The sequence below is a fragment of the Gallus gallus genome, chromosome 5 (assembly GCF_016699485.2).
Source record: "Gallus gallus isolate bGalGal1 chromosome 5, bGalGal1.mat.broiler.GRCg7b, whole genome shotgun sequence".
NCBI classification, from domain to species: domain Eukaryota; kingdom Metazoa; phylum Chordata; class Aves; order Galliformes; family Phasianidae; genus Gallus; species Gallus gallus.
In genome coordinates this window covers 25,637,668-25,653,060 of record NC_052536.1, presented here as the reverse complement: position 1 = coordinate 25,653,060, position 15,393 = coordinate 25,637,668, and the positions used below count along the sequence as shown (strand labels likewise).

Genomic DNA, 15,393 nt, shown 5'->3' with positions numbered 1-15,393 from the left:
AAATAATCAACAGCTAGAAGGACTAGACTGAAGTCCCACTTTGATACTATATTTATATTGAGAGAAGTGCAACCTCACTGTCACAAGATACCAGATCAGCCAGAGCTTGAAGCTGGAGCTCTGGACTCTCCAAGAGGCCTAAATCTAGGTTCTAAGCCTAAGTAAGTAAAATTAATCAGAACAAAGAGATTTAGGACTTCCTACCTGCAAGATATTTTATTAGAGTAGCACAGTAAGCTTTATCCCATAAATGGCACTGCAGTTTCAAAATTTGGCTGCTTCTTCACAGACTGGAGGTATCACCCCCCATTGCATGACAATGAAACACTGAACTGATAAGTCACATTTGGCATAAACTAGCACAGACTGTGCTGTAAAAGGAATTCATGAGCTTTGAGAACCTCCCTTCACTCCAGAATGGTGACTGGCACCCATACTGCCCCATGAGGTTACCAATCTTGGATTTGAAGAACATTCATGCTGACAGATATGACACTCAAGACCACGACTTCTAGACACTAAGGGGCTCTTGCAAGTTTTTGTAGCCTCTCACCTTCAGGAAAGAGAGACCAATGGAAACATATTTTAAAGAGATAAACAAGTCATCTACTGGAAAAAGATGACCGAAGAAGGAACACACACAGGTTCATACTGCTATATGTGGGTCTCCATTCATCAAGCAGATCCGTGCTCATTATCACCTTATTACTAGAGACTAGTTAACTAACTGGGGTACCTCCAGAATATTTTTTCAGCAGTGAGATCAACAGTAAATATCTGTGCATCAGCATTAAGAGTGGTCTCTGGCTACTAGCACTGTGTAACACTATAATGTGATGGAAAACACAGCAGTGGCAGCGGAGTAGCAGAGTCCGAGGCTACAAGTGAGGATAAGCCCAAGTGCAGCAGCTATGGACGCAGAAACAAAGAAAAAAAAGCTGCTCACCTTTGGAAGGCCTCAGGTAGACAGGGATCTCCAGCAAGAGCTGCTCTTGCCTCCACTGCCAACCCTGAAATGAAGTCTGGGAAGGGGTGGATCCTGGCTCCACCCCTTCCAGTCACTCAGGTGTACTGCATGCACCTGAGCTCCCCTGGGTTGGCCCTGCCTTCCCACCAGGTGCTCAATCACTGGTTCAGGCTGTGACTTAGTGTTTCCACTACACACTGATACTATTTTTTTTTTTTGACACCGCTGCAGACAAAGGTCTCATGCTTACCAGATGACTGTGTTTTTTTCTCTCCTTGCATAGCTTTCACTATTGCAAACACTCTGGTAAATACTTCATAGGTACCTGACAGCCTAATGACAATACAAAGATATAATGGTAATATTGATATGTGAATAAGCACCAATTCTGACCAGACTACAATCCTCAGATACTTCCTGTGTGATATACATGGATTTCCACAGGTCAAGAGACATGAACTTAATTCCTGACTGCAAGGAGGAAATTATGGCAGCTAATCACACACAAGCTGTCACATTACTTTGACTGTATGATAGGTTAACCGTGCTCCCTTTATTTTCATGTCTGGGAGGTAACCAGCGAAGCACTGTCTTCTCTGAAGATGGGAGAGATGACCACTTCTAGGGAAAAGGGGAGGGAGGTGACTTGAACAGTAGAAGAGATAAAGAAAAGGCACCACTGAGAAATAAATATAAATAGTTCAGACAGCCTCCAACAAGATGCTGTGCTCCACAGCAGTGAGATATCTCACATACTTATGGTTTATTAGGAGGGGATACAATTGATTTTGGAGTCAAGCTATTTGTTTGAATAAAACTAAATAATTTTCTAAACAGTTTGATTATGCTCAGAGGTAGGCAAAAAGGAATCATCAGACAAGGGACAGGACCATCATTTATTGAATTGCTAGTGATTTTCAGCCAGTTCAGTATCCTTCTTACAGAAGTGGCGGTAGGAGAGCTGCCAGACAACTCCAACAAGTGAATAATTTCTTGTTTCACCTGTCAGGCCCTTTTCCCAGCTGCTTAGTGAGTTTTCTCTTGCCACTGTGTTGATCAGACTGCACTTTGTATCACACCTGCTGGTAAACAGCTAGTTCAACTGGTGTGAGAGCAAAAAAGATTCATGACAGCAACAGCCACTAGTTGCTGTACAAGAGATGAACTACGTTATGGATACTCATCTCACTGTTTCTTAGCCCAGCTCTTTTATTCAAGAAGCATATCCCTCTAAGGAAAAGATTGGGAAAAAAAAAACAGCCACAGGCAGACTAGGAAAAAAAATAACAACAGAAGGGAAAAAAAAATCCTTCCCTTTGTTGTCTGATTGGTCAGCAACTTGAGTGGCAAACCTGTAGGTGAAAGTAGCTCATGCTCTAAGAGCTGTATTTCATCACTCCCTAGCAACAAAACTTCCAAAGAAAAGTGTATCTTAACTTCTCATAAGAAGCACTCCTTGAAAGATTAGTCTAACCACACCCAAAAGAAAACTGCAAAGCACACCTCATAAACAAACAACAAAAATGCTACCATTTGCCTCTCCTATGCTAATTTTGAGCCTTGCCATCTTGCCAAACTGTATACATACTGGACAGTTAGACTGATGGAACACTAAAAGGACAGTAGTAGAGAATTACCTTGTCACTCAACACAATTTCTTCCCTGTTCAAGTCCTACAGAAAGTCTACATGCAGACTTTGTCCTCAGATTATCAATCTCTGAGCAGCTGCTGCTGGACATTCTCAGAAAAAAAAAAAAAGAAAAAAGAAAAAAAAAAAGGATACCTTTATAACTAGCACAACTTCTTTAAGTATAATAGGCTTCCCTAGGCTTTTAATATATGGGAAATATTGAACAAGCAAGTAGCATTATGTAATTTTAGCACAATTTAGAAACACCTCAATCTCTACAACTGAAAAAGAGCAGGTAAGCAGTAGTCTTAACATAAAAGGAGTAGAATGGTCAAAAGATATGTGAACTGTTTATATTCGTCACCCTAAATTCCTGATCAGCTTAAAGCCTAAGCAGAAAACTTTTTTTTTTTTTAAGTCCTGAACTAAAATCTCATTCAGTATTAGTGAAGTATAACTGCCCTTATGACTACAGAGCTGCCCCTACTGCACTACAGCACTTCTTGCATCAAGAGACAATCCGATCCTGCACAGTACATAAATTCCTTTGCATTTCAGCCCTATTTTGTTGTCTAAAGCAGTCCTCATGCTACACTGGCTAGGACATATGCCTTACCTTGACATCCTGAAGAGAAGCCAGTTCAACAGCTTTTTGGGCCAAAGTTAGCAAATTGGCTTCTTGAGAAACACGCCGTCTCCTTCGTGTACTCTGGATTACACCACCTCTAACACCCTGAAAGTCATTAGTTCTTGGAGCGTTTTCTTCTGCTGCTACTGTCTGTTTCTCTGCATCTCTGCCATTCTGAGCGATGGTGTGCCTGTCTGTTTCCACGTGGCACAGTTCACTATTGGCCAGGACATCCTTCTGCCCCTGATCCATTCTCTTGGGATGTGAATAGCTACTTTTGTTATGGGTCAATGATTCAAGTGGCTGCTGTAGTGGGACCTCTTGCTGATGTGTTTGCCAGTGATGGAGAAATAAATTGCCAGATTGTTCTTCTGCCTGCTTGGCTGCCAATGCTTCTCCTGTAGATGTCACCAGGACGCCTTCTTTGGAGAGTCTCCGTGACCTTCTTGGAAAAGGAATCTGGGTCTGAGGTAGCACAGTCTGTTGGTTCTGCTCTGTTAGAGCCTTGAATAGTTCCTGGTTCCTCTCTGTTTGCTGAAACTGGTGTGCCATCATGTGATGCTGAGGTGCTGCAGCTGCCACATGAGGCTGGGCTATGGAAGTAGTTTGCTGTAGACCAAAAGCTTGTGTGGCAGCCTGTTGTTGCTGCTGCTGCTGAGGATAGAAGTTTTCAAACAGTTGTAGCTGGGGAAGAGCTTGCTGTTTTTGTTGAGCAGTAAATGCTGGAGTGGAAGAAGCTGGGGCTTCTTGAAAGACATGCAATAATTCAGGAAGACCTTGCTTCTGGCCTTGGTGACCAAATGCAAGCTGAAAAGGCTGTAATGGCAGACTTTGATTCTGCTGCTGCTGTTTCTGCATCTGATGAAAGGAATTTATTTGTGCTTGCTGTCTAACCAGAGCTTGCTGCTCCAGCTGAGCCTTCTGGGACATCATTTGTTGGACTGCATCTTCATACAAATCCATCTGAGACACAAATACTCCTTTCTCTTGATTTCTTTTAAGGGCTTCTGGGTGACCATAGAAGCCTGGGGCACCTGCATTGGCATGAGGTCCTTTTGGATTGCTTCCAAAAACCATACTGTGGTTCCACATTGCAGATGGAGATTGCCAGTGGGTATCGCCTCTCTCTGGCAACCTGTTTCCCATTAGTGAATTCTGCCATTTGACAGCTGTTACTGGCTGGGACATCATCATTGATTCTCCTCTATCTTGACTGTAAACTGAGTTCATCAAAGCAACATTGCTGGTGGCACTTGTTAATCCTGCTGTGTGAGGAATCTCCATGGTTTGGGAGGCTGGAATATTCCCTCCATGACCATAATACTGTCCTTCTTTAAGCTGCTGCTGTGGCTCTTTTGATGACACAGTTATATCTTGCTCATTAAAATAAGTAATTCTTTTCCCAGTCCTTTTGGTTGAAGACTTTTGCTGAGCCTGAAGATTCATGATTCAGTCTAATCTTCCAGCTGCACACACCGTATTTATAATACACCCATCCCTGAGACTGGGGGAGAAAAGGCACATAAATCTCTCTTTTCCATTCAGTATTAGTAATAAAGGGCAGGAAAGAAGTCCAGATGAAAGTGCCTCCACTTCCTTTTTCTTTGTGTGCTTCTCACACTTCTTTTCACTCTTATCCTTTGTTGTTCACAGGTCAGTAGGGTCCACTTAGTTATAGGTCCTGAAATAGAGAAGCAACAACGGTGAATCATCAACAGACAACTGTAATATAAACACTCATTCAATAAGCAGTTATGCACGTATCTGTCCTATTTCTGATGGAAACAAAGATCAGAACAGAGCATGTAAGAAATAGTAGATATGACTTGCTAAGAGAATGTAAAAAACCTGGTTTTACAAAATAGATATATTATATTTGCATGATGCAATACCCAATCGCACACAACCTTCTGACTAATCAAGCTCTAAATGCTTTTCTCTTAAACTCTCATCTGGACAATTAGCCAGGATAATCTGAATTCAAAAACACAAAGCAAAGCAAAACAAAAACCCTCATGACTCACCAAAGAGAAAAATAATGTGTCAGGCCACATTTCCCAAAGACATTCAAACACACATGCACACTAAGGCTGCAGCCAAACACACAGCAAGATGCTCCAGTGAGCATTTCTGAAGAAAAGAATCAGGCAGCAGCCCATCATCCCCTACTAACTCCCCACCATTACTTTCTGTCATGGTTTTGGATGGGATAAAGTTAATTGTTTAAATAATGCTGTGTTTTGGGTTTTTGGTGAAAATAGTGGTGATAGCACACTGATGTTTTAGTTGTTGCAGAGTAATGCTTACACAGAGAGCCAAGGACTTCTCTACTTCTCATGCTGACCTACCACAGAGAAAGCTGGGGGAAACAGGAAGTTGGGAGAGGCACAGCCTCAAACTGACAAGAGGAATTTTTCATTTAACATGGCATTGTGCTCAACAGTAACTACAGGGGAAAAGGAGGAGGAAGGAGGGAACATTTGCAGTGATGTTTGTCTTCCCAATAAAGTAACACGTGTGATGAGCCCTTGTTTCCTGGGAGTGGCTGAACATCTGCCTGCAGATGGGAAGTAATGAATGGATTCCTTCCTTTTTTTGCTTGTGCACCTGTTTTTTGCTTTACCTAGCAGACTGTCTTTATCTCGGCCCACAAATTCTTCCACGTTTACCTTTCTGATTCTTTCCCATCCCACCTGGGGAGAGAGAGCAAACAGCTGTGTTTGAGCTGCCTGCCTGACTAGACAAACCACAACACTTTCCTATTTAGAACTGCCTATGAGGCATTTACATGCTGCAGAAAAGGGCCAGCTCAACCTTTCAGATTGCTTTTTTCAAGAGCTGAAAGCAACTGCTCTTGCTCAGGTCACACTCATGGCAAGGCAGTTCAGGCAGATCATTACAACTGGTCCTGATCACCAGCAAACATTTTGGTGTAAAGCTACAAACTTAACAGAGAAAGTTTTTCTGGATCATGGAGCCTAGGACAGTTCCTGTCTTCTTTCTCTTGGGGATGGATGGGGGGGGGGGGGGGGGGGGAGGGGGGCGGTAGCCACAAATTCAGGCTTTAAAAGCCTCAGGATTTATGCCTAACATATGTATATAGTACATATGTAAGTATGTATTTCTATTCGGACACCTGTAGCCTTTTAAGATAATTAGTTTTACATTTAGTGAAATTGTTAAACTAATAACAAACAAGTAATTATAGGCAAGTCTCTATTACTATCTCTTCTTGATACACATCAAGCCAGATTGTGCCAATATAATTCTGATAGATTGTAAGATATTTTAAGATTGATGTAAGATATTAAGATATTTATTGCATTCTTTTTGCCATAAAATCTAGTTTCCTTTGATGAATGGACTTAATTCTCAGGCCTCAGAGGCACAGGCATAAACAACAATTATAGCTCTGTACTTCAGCAAGGATTTTGCAAAACATTTGGGACTTTCCCACCTGAGCTGAGCTGGTCATCAAGAATTATGGGGCAAACCTTCAGTAAAGCACCATTTGCAGGTATCAACTAAATGGCCTTAAATCTCAGAGACCTGAAAGCATGCAAGAGAAACATTTTTCTTAACTAATGAAAACAGATTTGCAAATTCAATAATACCGATTACTAAAATAGTACACTTCATTCCAGAGTCACAAAGTGCTTTAGAAACAAATATGCAATTTAGGGATCAACTGCAAGAGAAATCTCTTCTTTCTTTATATGAAAAGGCAGTTTTCCTATTTGTACTGAACGTACTCAAAGGACTTTTCAAGAAAGAACAAGGCCACTTCTCATAAAAACTGCCCTTACATTTCACAAATCTGCACAAAGCTGGTAAGATTAACACACACACTCCACCAAAACCTGAAATAAATCCTTTAGTCTCTCTATATAAAATGAAAAATAATAAAACAGAAATATACAGCACACTGAAGTTCTGCAACTTGAGTTTCCTCTAAATGGATATGGCTACAGTGCAGGTTTTAGTACTATGGCAGAGTTGATAGTGTGATGAGGAGGAAAAGACAAAGGGTTTAAATTAACTTACGCAACTTCCACCTTGGAGGCCAGGCTTGGCTCCAGTTCTAGTGGAACCATAGGCCTGTGTTTCACAGAGAAGTGACTCACTTCCTCAGTCTGTTACATAGCTGTTCCCTCCACTCCCTCCCCCTTTGCCCTGGCTACAAACCATGGACCTCTGCCACCTCTATCACAGAGCCAGGGCGTTCCTTCCTTTTCTAAGCGCAACTTCTCAGCTCATTTTCCAGTCCTCTTTCAACAAGACTAAAATAACTCCAGGAGAAATTATGGACACGTGAGATGGGAAAAAAAAAATCTTTAAATTGTAACTAGTACATCAACGAGTGAAAACTTATTTGATGAAATCCTATTTCAAAATGTCACTATGAGAAGAAAAAATATTCCACAACAGGAAACTGGTTGCATGACAGCAAAAACGTAGAGGTGGAAAGGCTGGTATATGCCTCCCAGGAGTGTTAATGTTATTCTCTCTCCTTCTTTTTGTAGCACTGCTAGAAATTTTTCAGAGCTAACAGCTTAATCACAGTACCTGATTAATAACTATAATAGTGGTTTATATTACCTTACTTTCTGCGATTATTACGAAGTACTTTCCCCCCAAACCAAACAATCTTATACCAGAGATAACCTAAAGTAGAAGAGGGAACATGCATCTCTGTGTTGCACAAAGAGGTTTCTAAAAATATGGTGTGCCTCTTACAGAAGTTACCTTGTCAATCTAGAAGATTGTAGTGATTGAAGAACTACAGTTACAGCAGTACAAAAACCAAGATAGTGAAAATGACACGACGAGAGGAGGAGTGTTGCAGGTACTTTAAACAAAAGACAGTGAAAATTCCAACTCTCCCAACTGCGTGCAAAAATAAAAAAATTGTAACTGAGAGGTCTCCAAGGTGAGGGGGGGGGGGACTTTGTGCATTTAGTGTTAGATGATAAAATATCACAATGTTAACTTTTATGATTTCTTGTAGGTCATCTTAATAATAACAGTCCATAGTTTAAGCTGAAGTGATAGATGTTCAAGCTGCAGCATGACTGTTCTGCAGGAAAGCTCATACTTGGCAGCTTCATTGGCTGAGCACAGCTAGCTCTATGACTAAGCAGGCTTCCCTCCCTGAGTTCAAGGGATGAGCTCACATTATCATCATCCCAACCAATTACCTGCTCTGAGGTTTCGTTTTACTCTAATTTCAGCACAAGAGTCAGACTGAAGTTGCAAAGTGACAACACACTTCCAGGCTTAAGTGTACTTTGGAGCAGTGAATCTCTGATGAGTTCTTACCTTCAAACAAAGCACAATGCCAGTTCTGATACCATAATTCCCAGAAGATAATGTGTCTTGTCTCCAGATATACTGAGGTGTTATGATACTCTGCATTGCTTTTACACTGCACAGAGAAAAAGCAAGACCTAACATCAGTACACTTAGTTTTAATAACTCTAAAATTTGGCACATACTGTCATCAGTCACTTTCACTTCCAGGAACTCCTGGCACATAAGAACAACTTCCAACTTCAGAAAAATGCCAACTGGATGTCACCTCCTTTAGTACTGTAGATATTTTTTATTTCTAAGGTTGTTTTTTGTTTGTTTGTTTTGTTTGGGTTTGTTTGTTTTGTGTGTGTGTGTGTGTGTGTTGTTAAGCTTTTTCTTTTAGATTAACAAGAGTGTCAGATTAGATAAACATATTCAATGGATACTGATGCAGTATTTCATGGAATGAAAGAACATACAGTAAGTTAGCTGTGGCACATTACTGAAAGAAGTTAGAGTTAGGATTTTTAACTAAAATTTCTCAAGCATACCTGTGCACTAGAGCCCTATTAAAGAAAACATAAGCATATAAAATCTGTCTCCAGTTTAGGAAATGTCATCTGGAAGATTTAAGTATATAACGGGATTGAAGAGGTCTCTGCCAACATGCAAGATGCTGCTCTCAATTAAATAATTTCAAGACACGTAGATCTGAGGAGTGCAGAATCCAGGCATTCAGAGCCACACACTAGGCAAGCGACAGCCCTGAGGTCCCATTAATAGATTTCACTTATCAGGAAGTGGCTTCTGAAGAATTGTTTAGACATCCTATCCATTCCAACCATGCAATCAATCACTATTGATCCTTAGCCTGGAGAGCTAAAAACTTTTTGATTTCATGTATTTTTCTTAAATTAATGTTAAGAGGTTATTTGATTTGATGGACAAGCTGAAAACATCCCATTGTCATCACTTCTTATAACAAGTCTTTCTTTACATCTCCATTTAAAACTTTTTGCCTGTATATGTAATAAACTCCCATTATTTCTTCCTCTCTTTCTTTACATGCTGTCTTCCATTAAGTACAAACATACTTTACAATTTCACATACCAAGTTTGTGACCTCACACACTGAAGTAACATTAAATACTACTCTTCAATCCGTCTGTTGAGGGCTGTGCAGTCCTGTGCTTTGCTCAGTTATCTGCCACACCCCCTACATTTGGCACGATAAGCAAGTTTATATTGTACAGATTCTTAATGTCTTTTGGGATTGTTTGCAGGCAATATTCTCTGACAGAAAATGGTAGAAATGACTTTGGTAGGAAAGACTGATTTCACCTCAAACCTTGAATAAGCTAAGGAAGAAAAAAATTATAATAAACAGCAGAAAGCATCTTCTGTTTCACCACTACACAATTCTAGCTTTTAAGTATTTCAATTGTATTTCTTTTAATGTGATAAACAAAAAAAATCATGAGTACTAGCTAATGTATATTTTCAGCCTTACTCACAACAATGTTGTCAGATCCTTGCAGGGAATCTGTTGAATTAGAGCAATGAGATCATTTCCCCTAAACAAAACCCTCCTGCTGCCAGCAACTCAAATTACTGATCTCCCCTTAGAAAGCTCAATTACTTAATGTTAATTAACAGATTCCAAGAATAACTGTTGCATTTAAGTCCAATGTAGCAAGCTAGCCAGTGTCTTGAGAGAGCAATCTAGCAGTCCCCCTTGAACTTGCTCATCATATCATCAAATCCAGTATTTATTAAACAGGTAGAAATCATGACACACATTTTGCTAATGAGGAACAGAGGGGAAGGAACTCACTTAATAATGATTGAACTCCTTATTCATTCATTTTGAATCACCTAAAATCATGCAACAAACCAAGAAAAAAAAAAAAAAAGATCAAGAACAAAATGTAGAATACTAGTTATTAGTCCCCCTCCATACCAAGAAGGGTAAGAAAGGTAAGAATTGGATGAGCTACTTATATTCACGCAGTAAAGGCAAAGAAAATTGAACTCCTTCAGTGCAACAGAAAGACAGAGATAATTCAGTGGGTAGGTTTTGTTTTTGTTTTTTTTTGTTTGGTTGGTTGGTTGGTTTTTAATGTTTTTAAATGACTGGAGATTTATGGCATATCACAAACACAAAAAAGAAATTTTTCCAGCAAACAGAAATTGGCCTCTAACAAACTGCCACAAATTGCAACAGTCTTGGGTAAGAACCAAGGAAGTGATGAAAATATGGGACAGTTTTTGTGTTTGGTAGAGGATTTGCAAAGCTTTTGCACAGCTTGTCCATGTCCTATGCATACGAAAACAGTTTCAATCTCTCCCTCAGAAGCCTCTCCCACACACAGTACTTTGTCGCATTTTCTTTCAGACAGCAGCATCAGAATTCCTACAGATTGTTTGCAGCCTCCTACTCACCACCTTCAGACACCTTCAGCAGGAAGGGTAACAGCACAGCTTTCCTACAGATTGCCCTAGGAGGGTGCAAGGGAAAGTAGAAAATAGACCTCGCTTGTAAACTCAATACAGCAAAGCATAGCAATCTACCTGATAGATACAGGGAGGAGAAGGCCAAAAGCAACTGAATAACAAGACAAGTTCAAGAAAGCCAAAAAGGTAAATGGAGAACGATGGTTTAATGTCCCCTTCAATGTGCTTTATACAGTAGGGCATTTTCCACAGATAATTAGAAAGCCTGTCTCTATAGTGAAAGGCATGTTTTCCAGGCGTCTAGCACAACAGAAGAGCAGCAACTGAAGCTCAAAGTGAGCAAGCAAAACCAACCAACTGAACAGTCTCCAGTTTAAAAGATGACAGCAATCAGCCAAGTATCAACTACTCCATCCTTCCTGATAAGAGACTAATCTAGAGAATTATATCAGATAGAAGTCCTAAAAATCAATAATGGCCCAGGAAATGGGAAGGCGTACTTGTTCAAACACCATGGTATAGCAAAAAATAAATGTTTTACAGCTTGCCTTTAACTGGGACTAAGGGATCAAAGGAAAATGGCTTCACAGACAGACAATGACAAAAAGGAAAAAAATAATCCAGGAAGCTTGAGAACTTTCACCATTGCTTGAAGGTGCCTGCTTGGGACTAGCACACACATGCCCAAATGAAAAGACATGCTGAAGCCTTCTACAGTCAATGCAGGTTTTCACGTAACTGCTCCATTTCTATTGCAGAGGAAGGCGGAAGCTGTGACTGACTTCCTCAGGCACAGCACAGTTAAGATGACTTTGCTAGCACTTCCACTTTCCCATTTTCAGAGTCTGGGAACTGATAAATATGTATTAAATCACTCAGCAGGCATTCAGAAGTGAAATCTATTAGCTTTGTGACATGAAGCAGAGGAGAGAATGGCTGTGCTGAAGGAAGATCAGGTAGCAGGTATTACACCACCTTATGCAATGAGCTGCTGATGCTATTTACACCATCCCAGACACACAGCATCATAAGCTGATTACCTACAGTGAGCAAAACAATGCAAAATGTGTAATTGCCACATTATTTGGGAAAAATATGCATGCTCATGAAGGTACTAACTATACCAAACCAAGGAGAAATACAAATCCTACTGAAGTAAAATATTTTGGTCTATTGAACTAAAGGATAGTAGAGATTTGGAGAGGCAGTGAAAACAAGTTCTCAGGTACGTTATTTAATTGAGCAGCTTTCCTTTACGTTTGAATGGTCCTAAAGCTCACTCAAGTATGTATTTTAATTATATTTTGGCCTACCACTTTCACCTAGGGACATAATTTTCCATTCTCCATCTAAGCATATTGATGTGTTCGGCTACTCAGTATGTTACAAACAGGAATGCTATTTATTTTAATTGTGAGGTTTCAAAGCACCATGGATGAGTCTCAGCAGAAAATTTTCAGATAACAGTTATATAAGGAGGGAGTTCTGTGTCTTCAAGGAACCTGACAAAAATAACCTACGGTTTGGGTTGCCCTTCTCAATTCAAGCTATAAGCTCAGCACAAGTCTCGGAGGATTGCTTTTCAATCTCTGTGATTTTCCACTTAGTTTTGTTTTAAGAAGATGAAAAAGACACAGAAGTCATTGCAAAGAAAATATTAAGAGTTGATTATTATTTTATCTTTACTGACATACACAAACAGTTCCACCAGAACAAAATCACACGGATGAGGAAAGACAGCTATAAAGGAAACAGAGTGGAATTCTAAAACTTAATAGACATTAAGCTTAAACTATGAAGGAAAAAAACCCAAACTGATCTATTTTTAAAGGAATTGTCAATGTTGTTTCAAGCAGCTCTTGAAAAGGAACTACACGAAATACAAAGTAGTTTCTCAGTTTAATTTATCCAAGCAAAAGTTTGACTAGTATTTCCAAAATAACTGAAGTTTTGCCCATTGCTCATCTTGAGAAAACAAAAGATCCATGATTCGCAGCAGACCTTTAGCTGTCATCTTGCACTGTAACGACATGCAGTTCTCAGAGAAAACTATGAGAAAGAGACAGCTATGTAAACCAGACTTTTGTAAACAAAAATTCAGGAAAGCCCTTCTTTACAAATGGCTTTAAAACACAGTGCAGAATTACACTTTAACAAAATATATACAGAGCACAGTCTAAAATTAGTTAATGTTTATATACTGTACTGAAGTTTGGAATATTAATTATAATCCATCATCATGACAAATACTGTGATCTGAAATACTTTAAGCAGCCTTAGAGAGCAGAGAGAGCAATTAAGGAATATGAAGCACTGCTTCCAGTCTTTGTTAAGTTACTTGAATCTCCTATGCTTTCCCACTGGAAACAGGTTAATCGTTCTTCTAATTGTAAGCTCCTGGATAGCTATTTTAAGCTTTTTTTGTTTGTTTGTTTGGAGCTGTCAGGGAAGGCAGTTGCTAGCAACAAAGAGAGGAATACTCACTCCAACGTACAAAAATGACAGAAGGCTCTAAAGTCAGAATGGCAGAGGGCAAGCCAAAAACTGCTCGCTCTCACATAGCTGACATAGCCACAGTGCATCCTTCACTCTACATGCCTCTCCCACCACAAACACACCAGCTGCAGAACTGGAAGGCTACACCCCAGAGGCATACCAAATCTCTCTGTACTTTTGCCCTGAGAAGAAAATGCATGTGACTGCATTAGGCCATAACAAGAAAGACTGCTGCAGGTTCAGTTATTTCCATCTGGATCTCTCCAGCACTCCAACACAAAGCCAGACAGACATCTAGGTGGCCCAGTGTACAGCGTTTGTGTGCTTCACCAATTCCTTCAAGACTTTGTAAGAGGTTACAACCTACATATTATAGGAGAAGGGGAAAGGGAAAGGTCAGAGAGATGGTACTTTCCATTCCCATAAGCTTCTTCATGAGAAATACAGATGCACTTTACAGTTAGACTACAGCTCTTGGAAGACATGCATTACACCATCCAGCAGTCATCATCAGTTTCACATAGCCAGCTGGAGTATAGCTGTGATGAAAAGCACAGGGAGAACTTGAGAGGATCTGGGATCAAATTCCAGCTCTGCTACAGACATATATCTTAAGCAAGCCACTTCAGATCCATTCATAAAATGAGAATAATACCTGAAACCCAATACCTTCATATTCATTAAGTATTTTGAGGTCATAAAAGTGATATTATCTTTAACAGTACCTGCTAATACACCAGACAAAGATTCTTCCACAAAAAAACTTGAGTGTAATTTGAGACACGATGCAACAGCATGGCGATAACAAAAGAAGAGAGAGGAAGCCAAAAATATGAAGGCAAAAAGGTCACACAAATATTAACACACAGTTGTTCTTTTGTTATATGCCTCTCTCTGCCTTACTCTGCCCAGAAATATACTTACCTAAACTGGAGCAGCACTGATCATGGTTTGTCCGCATCCACATCTGCAGCCAAACAGATGCTAGAACTGACTCAGCTAATCTTTTACAAAACTACTAATAGCAGAGACAGGACTTCAGATTTCTAAAACAATGTATTTTAAGAAGTCTTGTCACTGCTAAATATAAGAGAATCTGCTTATTGTGCTGGTCTGTTACACTAAGTTCTTGATCAACTATGCAGCTAAGCAAATGAACGTTAGTTAATAGTAGAGGTAGGAGCAATGAAAGGCATGAGTAAATATAACTATCACAGAACTTTAAAGAATGAGGGGCCTGGAAAACAGTCAGATTTTGTCTTCCTTAATTGAAGAATCAGAACATCCTTCAGGCCCCTGGATTCAGAGCTCCCTGCCAGTTACCTGCCCAAAGGTAGGTAGATTCTTCTCCTTTTACAGTAATGGATTTCACTGGAGGAAAGAAGAACAGATGGTTGACCCCAATACTGGATTAAATCCAAAGTGAGCTTCATCCATTCCTACAGTGTGCTTACTGACCAAACCAGGGCTGTGAAGCACTTTGACAACCCGGCACAAGTGACACCAGCCTCAAACTTACTCAGAACAAAGCCAGAAACTTCCTGAAAGAAGCAGCTCTACAGCCTTAGTTGAAACAAAATGACCTGCCCTGCACTGTATAACCACCATGGAAAAAAACTGTTCAATAAAAGCACAAGGAGAAGTGTCCTTTACTAAGGATCATTGCCAAGCTATTTTAAATTGAGCAAAGAACTCAATTATTAGTACAAGACAAAATTAAAGTCACAATGATTAAGTTAAATGTGAAAGGAAAAACAAAAGCTTTTGTGTTTACCCACCTGCACATGAATTCTGTGAGAGTTAAGCAGATTAGAAGTATAACATGCATTTACATTTCCTTCTACATGTATATATAGTTAACTCTGCAAATACATTCTAACTGAAGTTATAACATTCTGGGTCACTCACTCAATATTATGCTTTAC

The 15,393-nt window shown here is 39.8% G+C and overlaps 1 protein-coding gene across 13 annotated transcripts in view; it reads right to left on the bottom strand.

Annotated features, from left to right (window-relative positions):
• ELMSAN1 (ELM2 and Myb/SANT domain containing 1) overlaps positions 1 to 15,393 on the bottom strand; it is a 70,337-nt gene that overhangs the window by 23,792 nt on the left and 31,152 nt on the right. For 7 of the 13 annotated variants that reach the window (XR_005860479.2, XR_001466681.4, XM_025151267.3 and 4 more), the window contains 2 exons: positions 8,546 to 8,651; positions 3,215 to 4,907 (listed from right to left, as the gene is read on the bottom strand). Coding sequence is in view for 11 of the 13 variants with exons in the window: in XM_025151267.3 (XP_025007035.2) it covers positions 3,215 to 4,672 (1,458 nt within the window). In the remaining 2 variants the exon portion in view is untranslated. Of the gene's footprint in view, positions 1 to 3,214; positions 4,908 to 6,683; positions 6,761 to 8,545; positions 8,652 to 15,393 lie in introns of those variants that run through there. The other 6 variants (XM_046942650.1, XM_025151268.3, XM_025151269.3 and 3 more) reach the window with 2 other exon arrangements.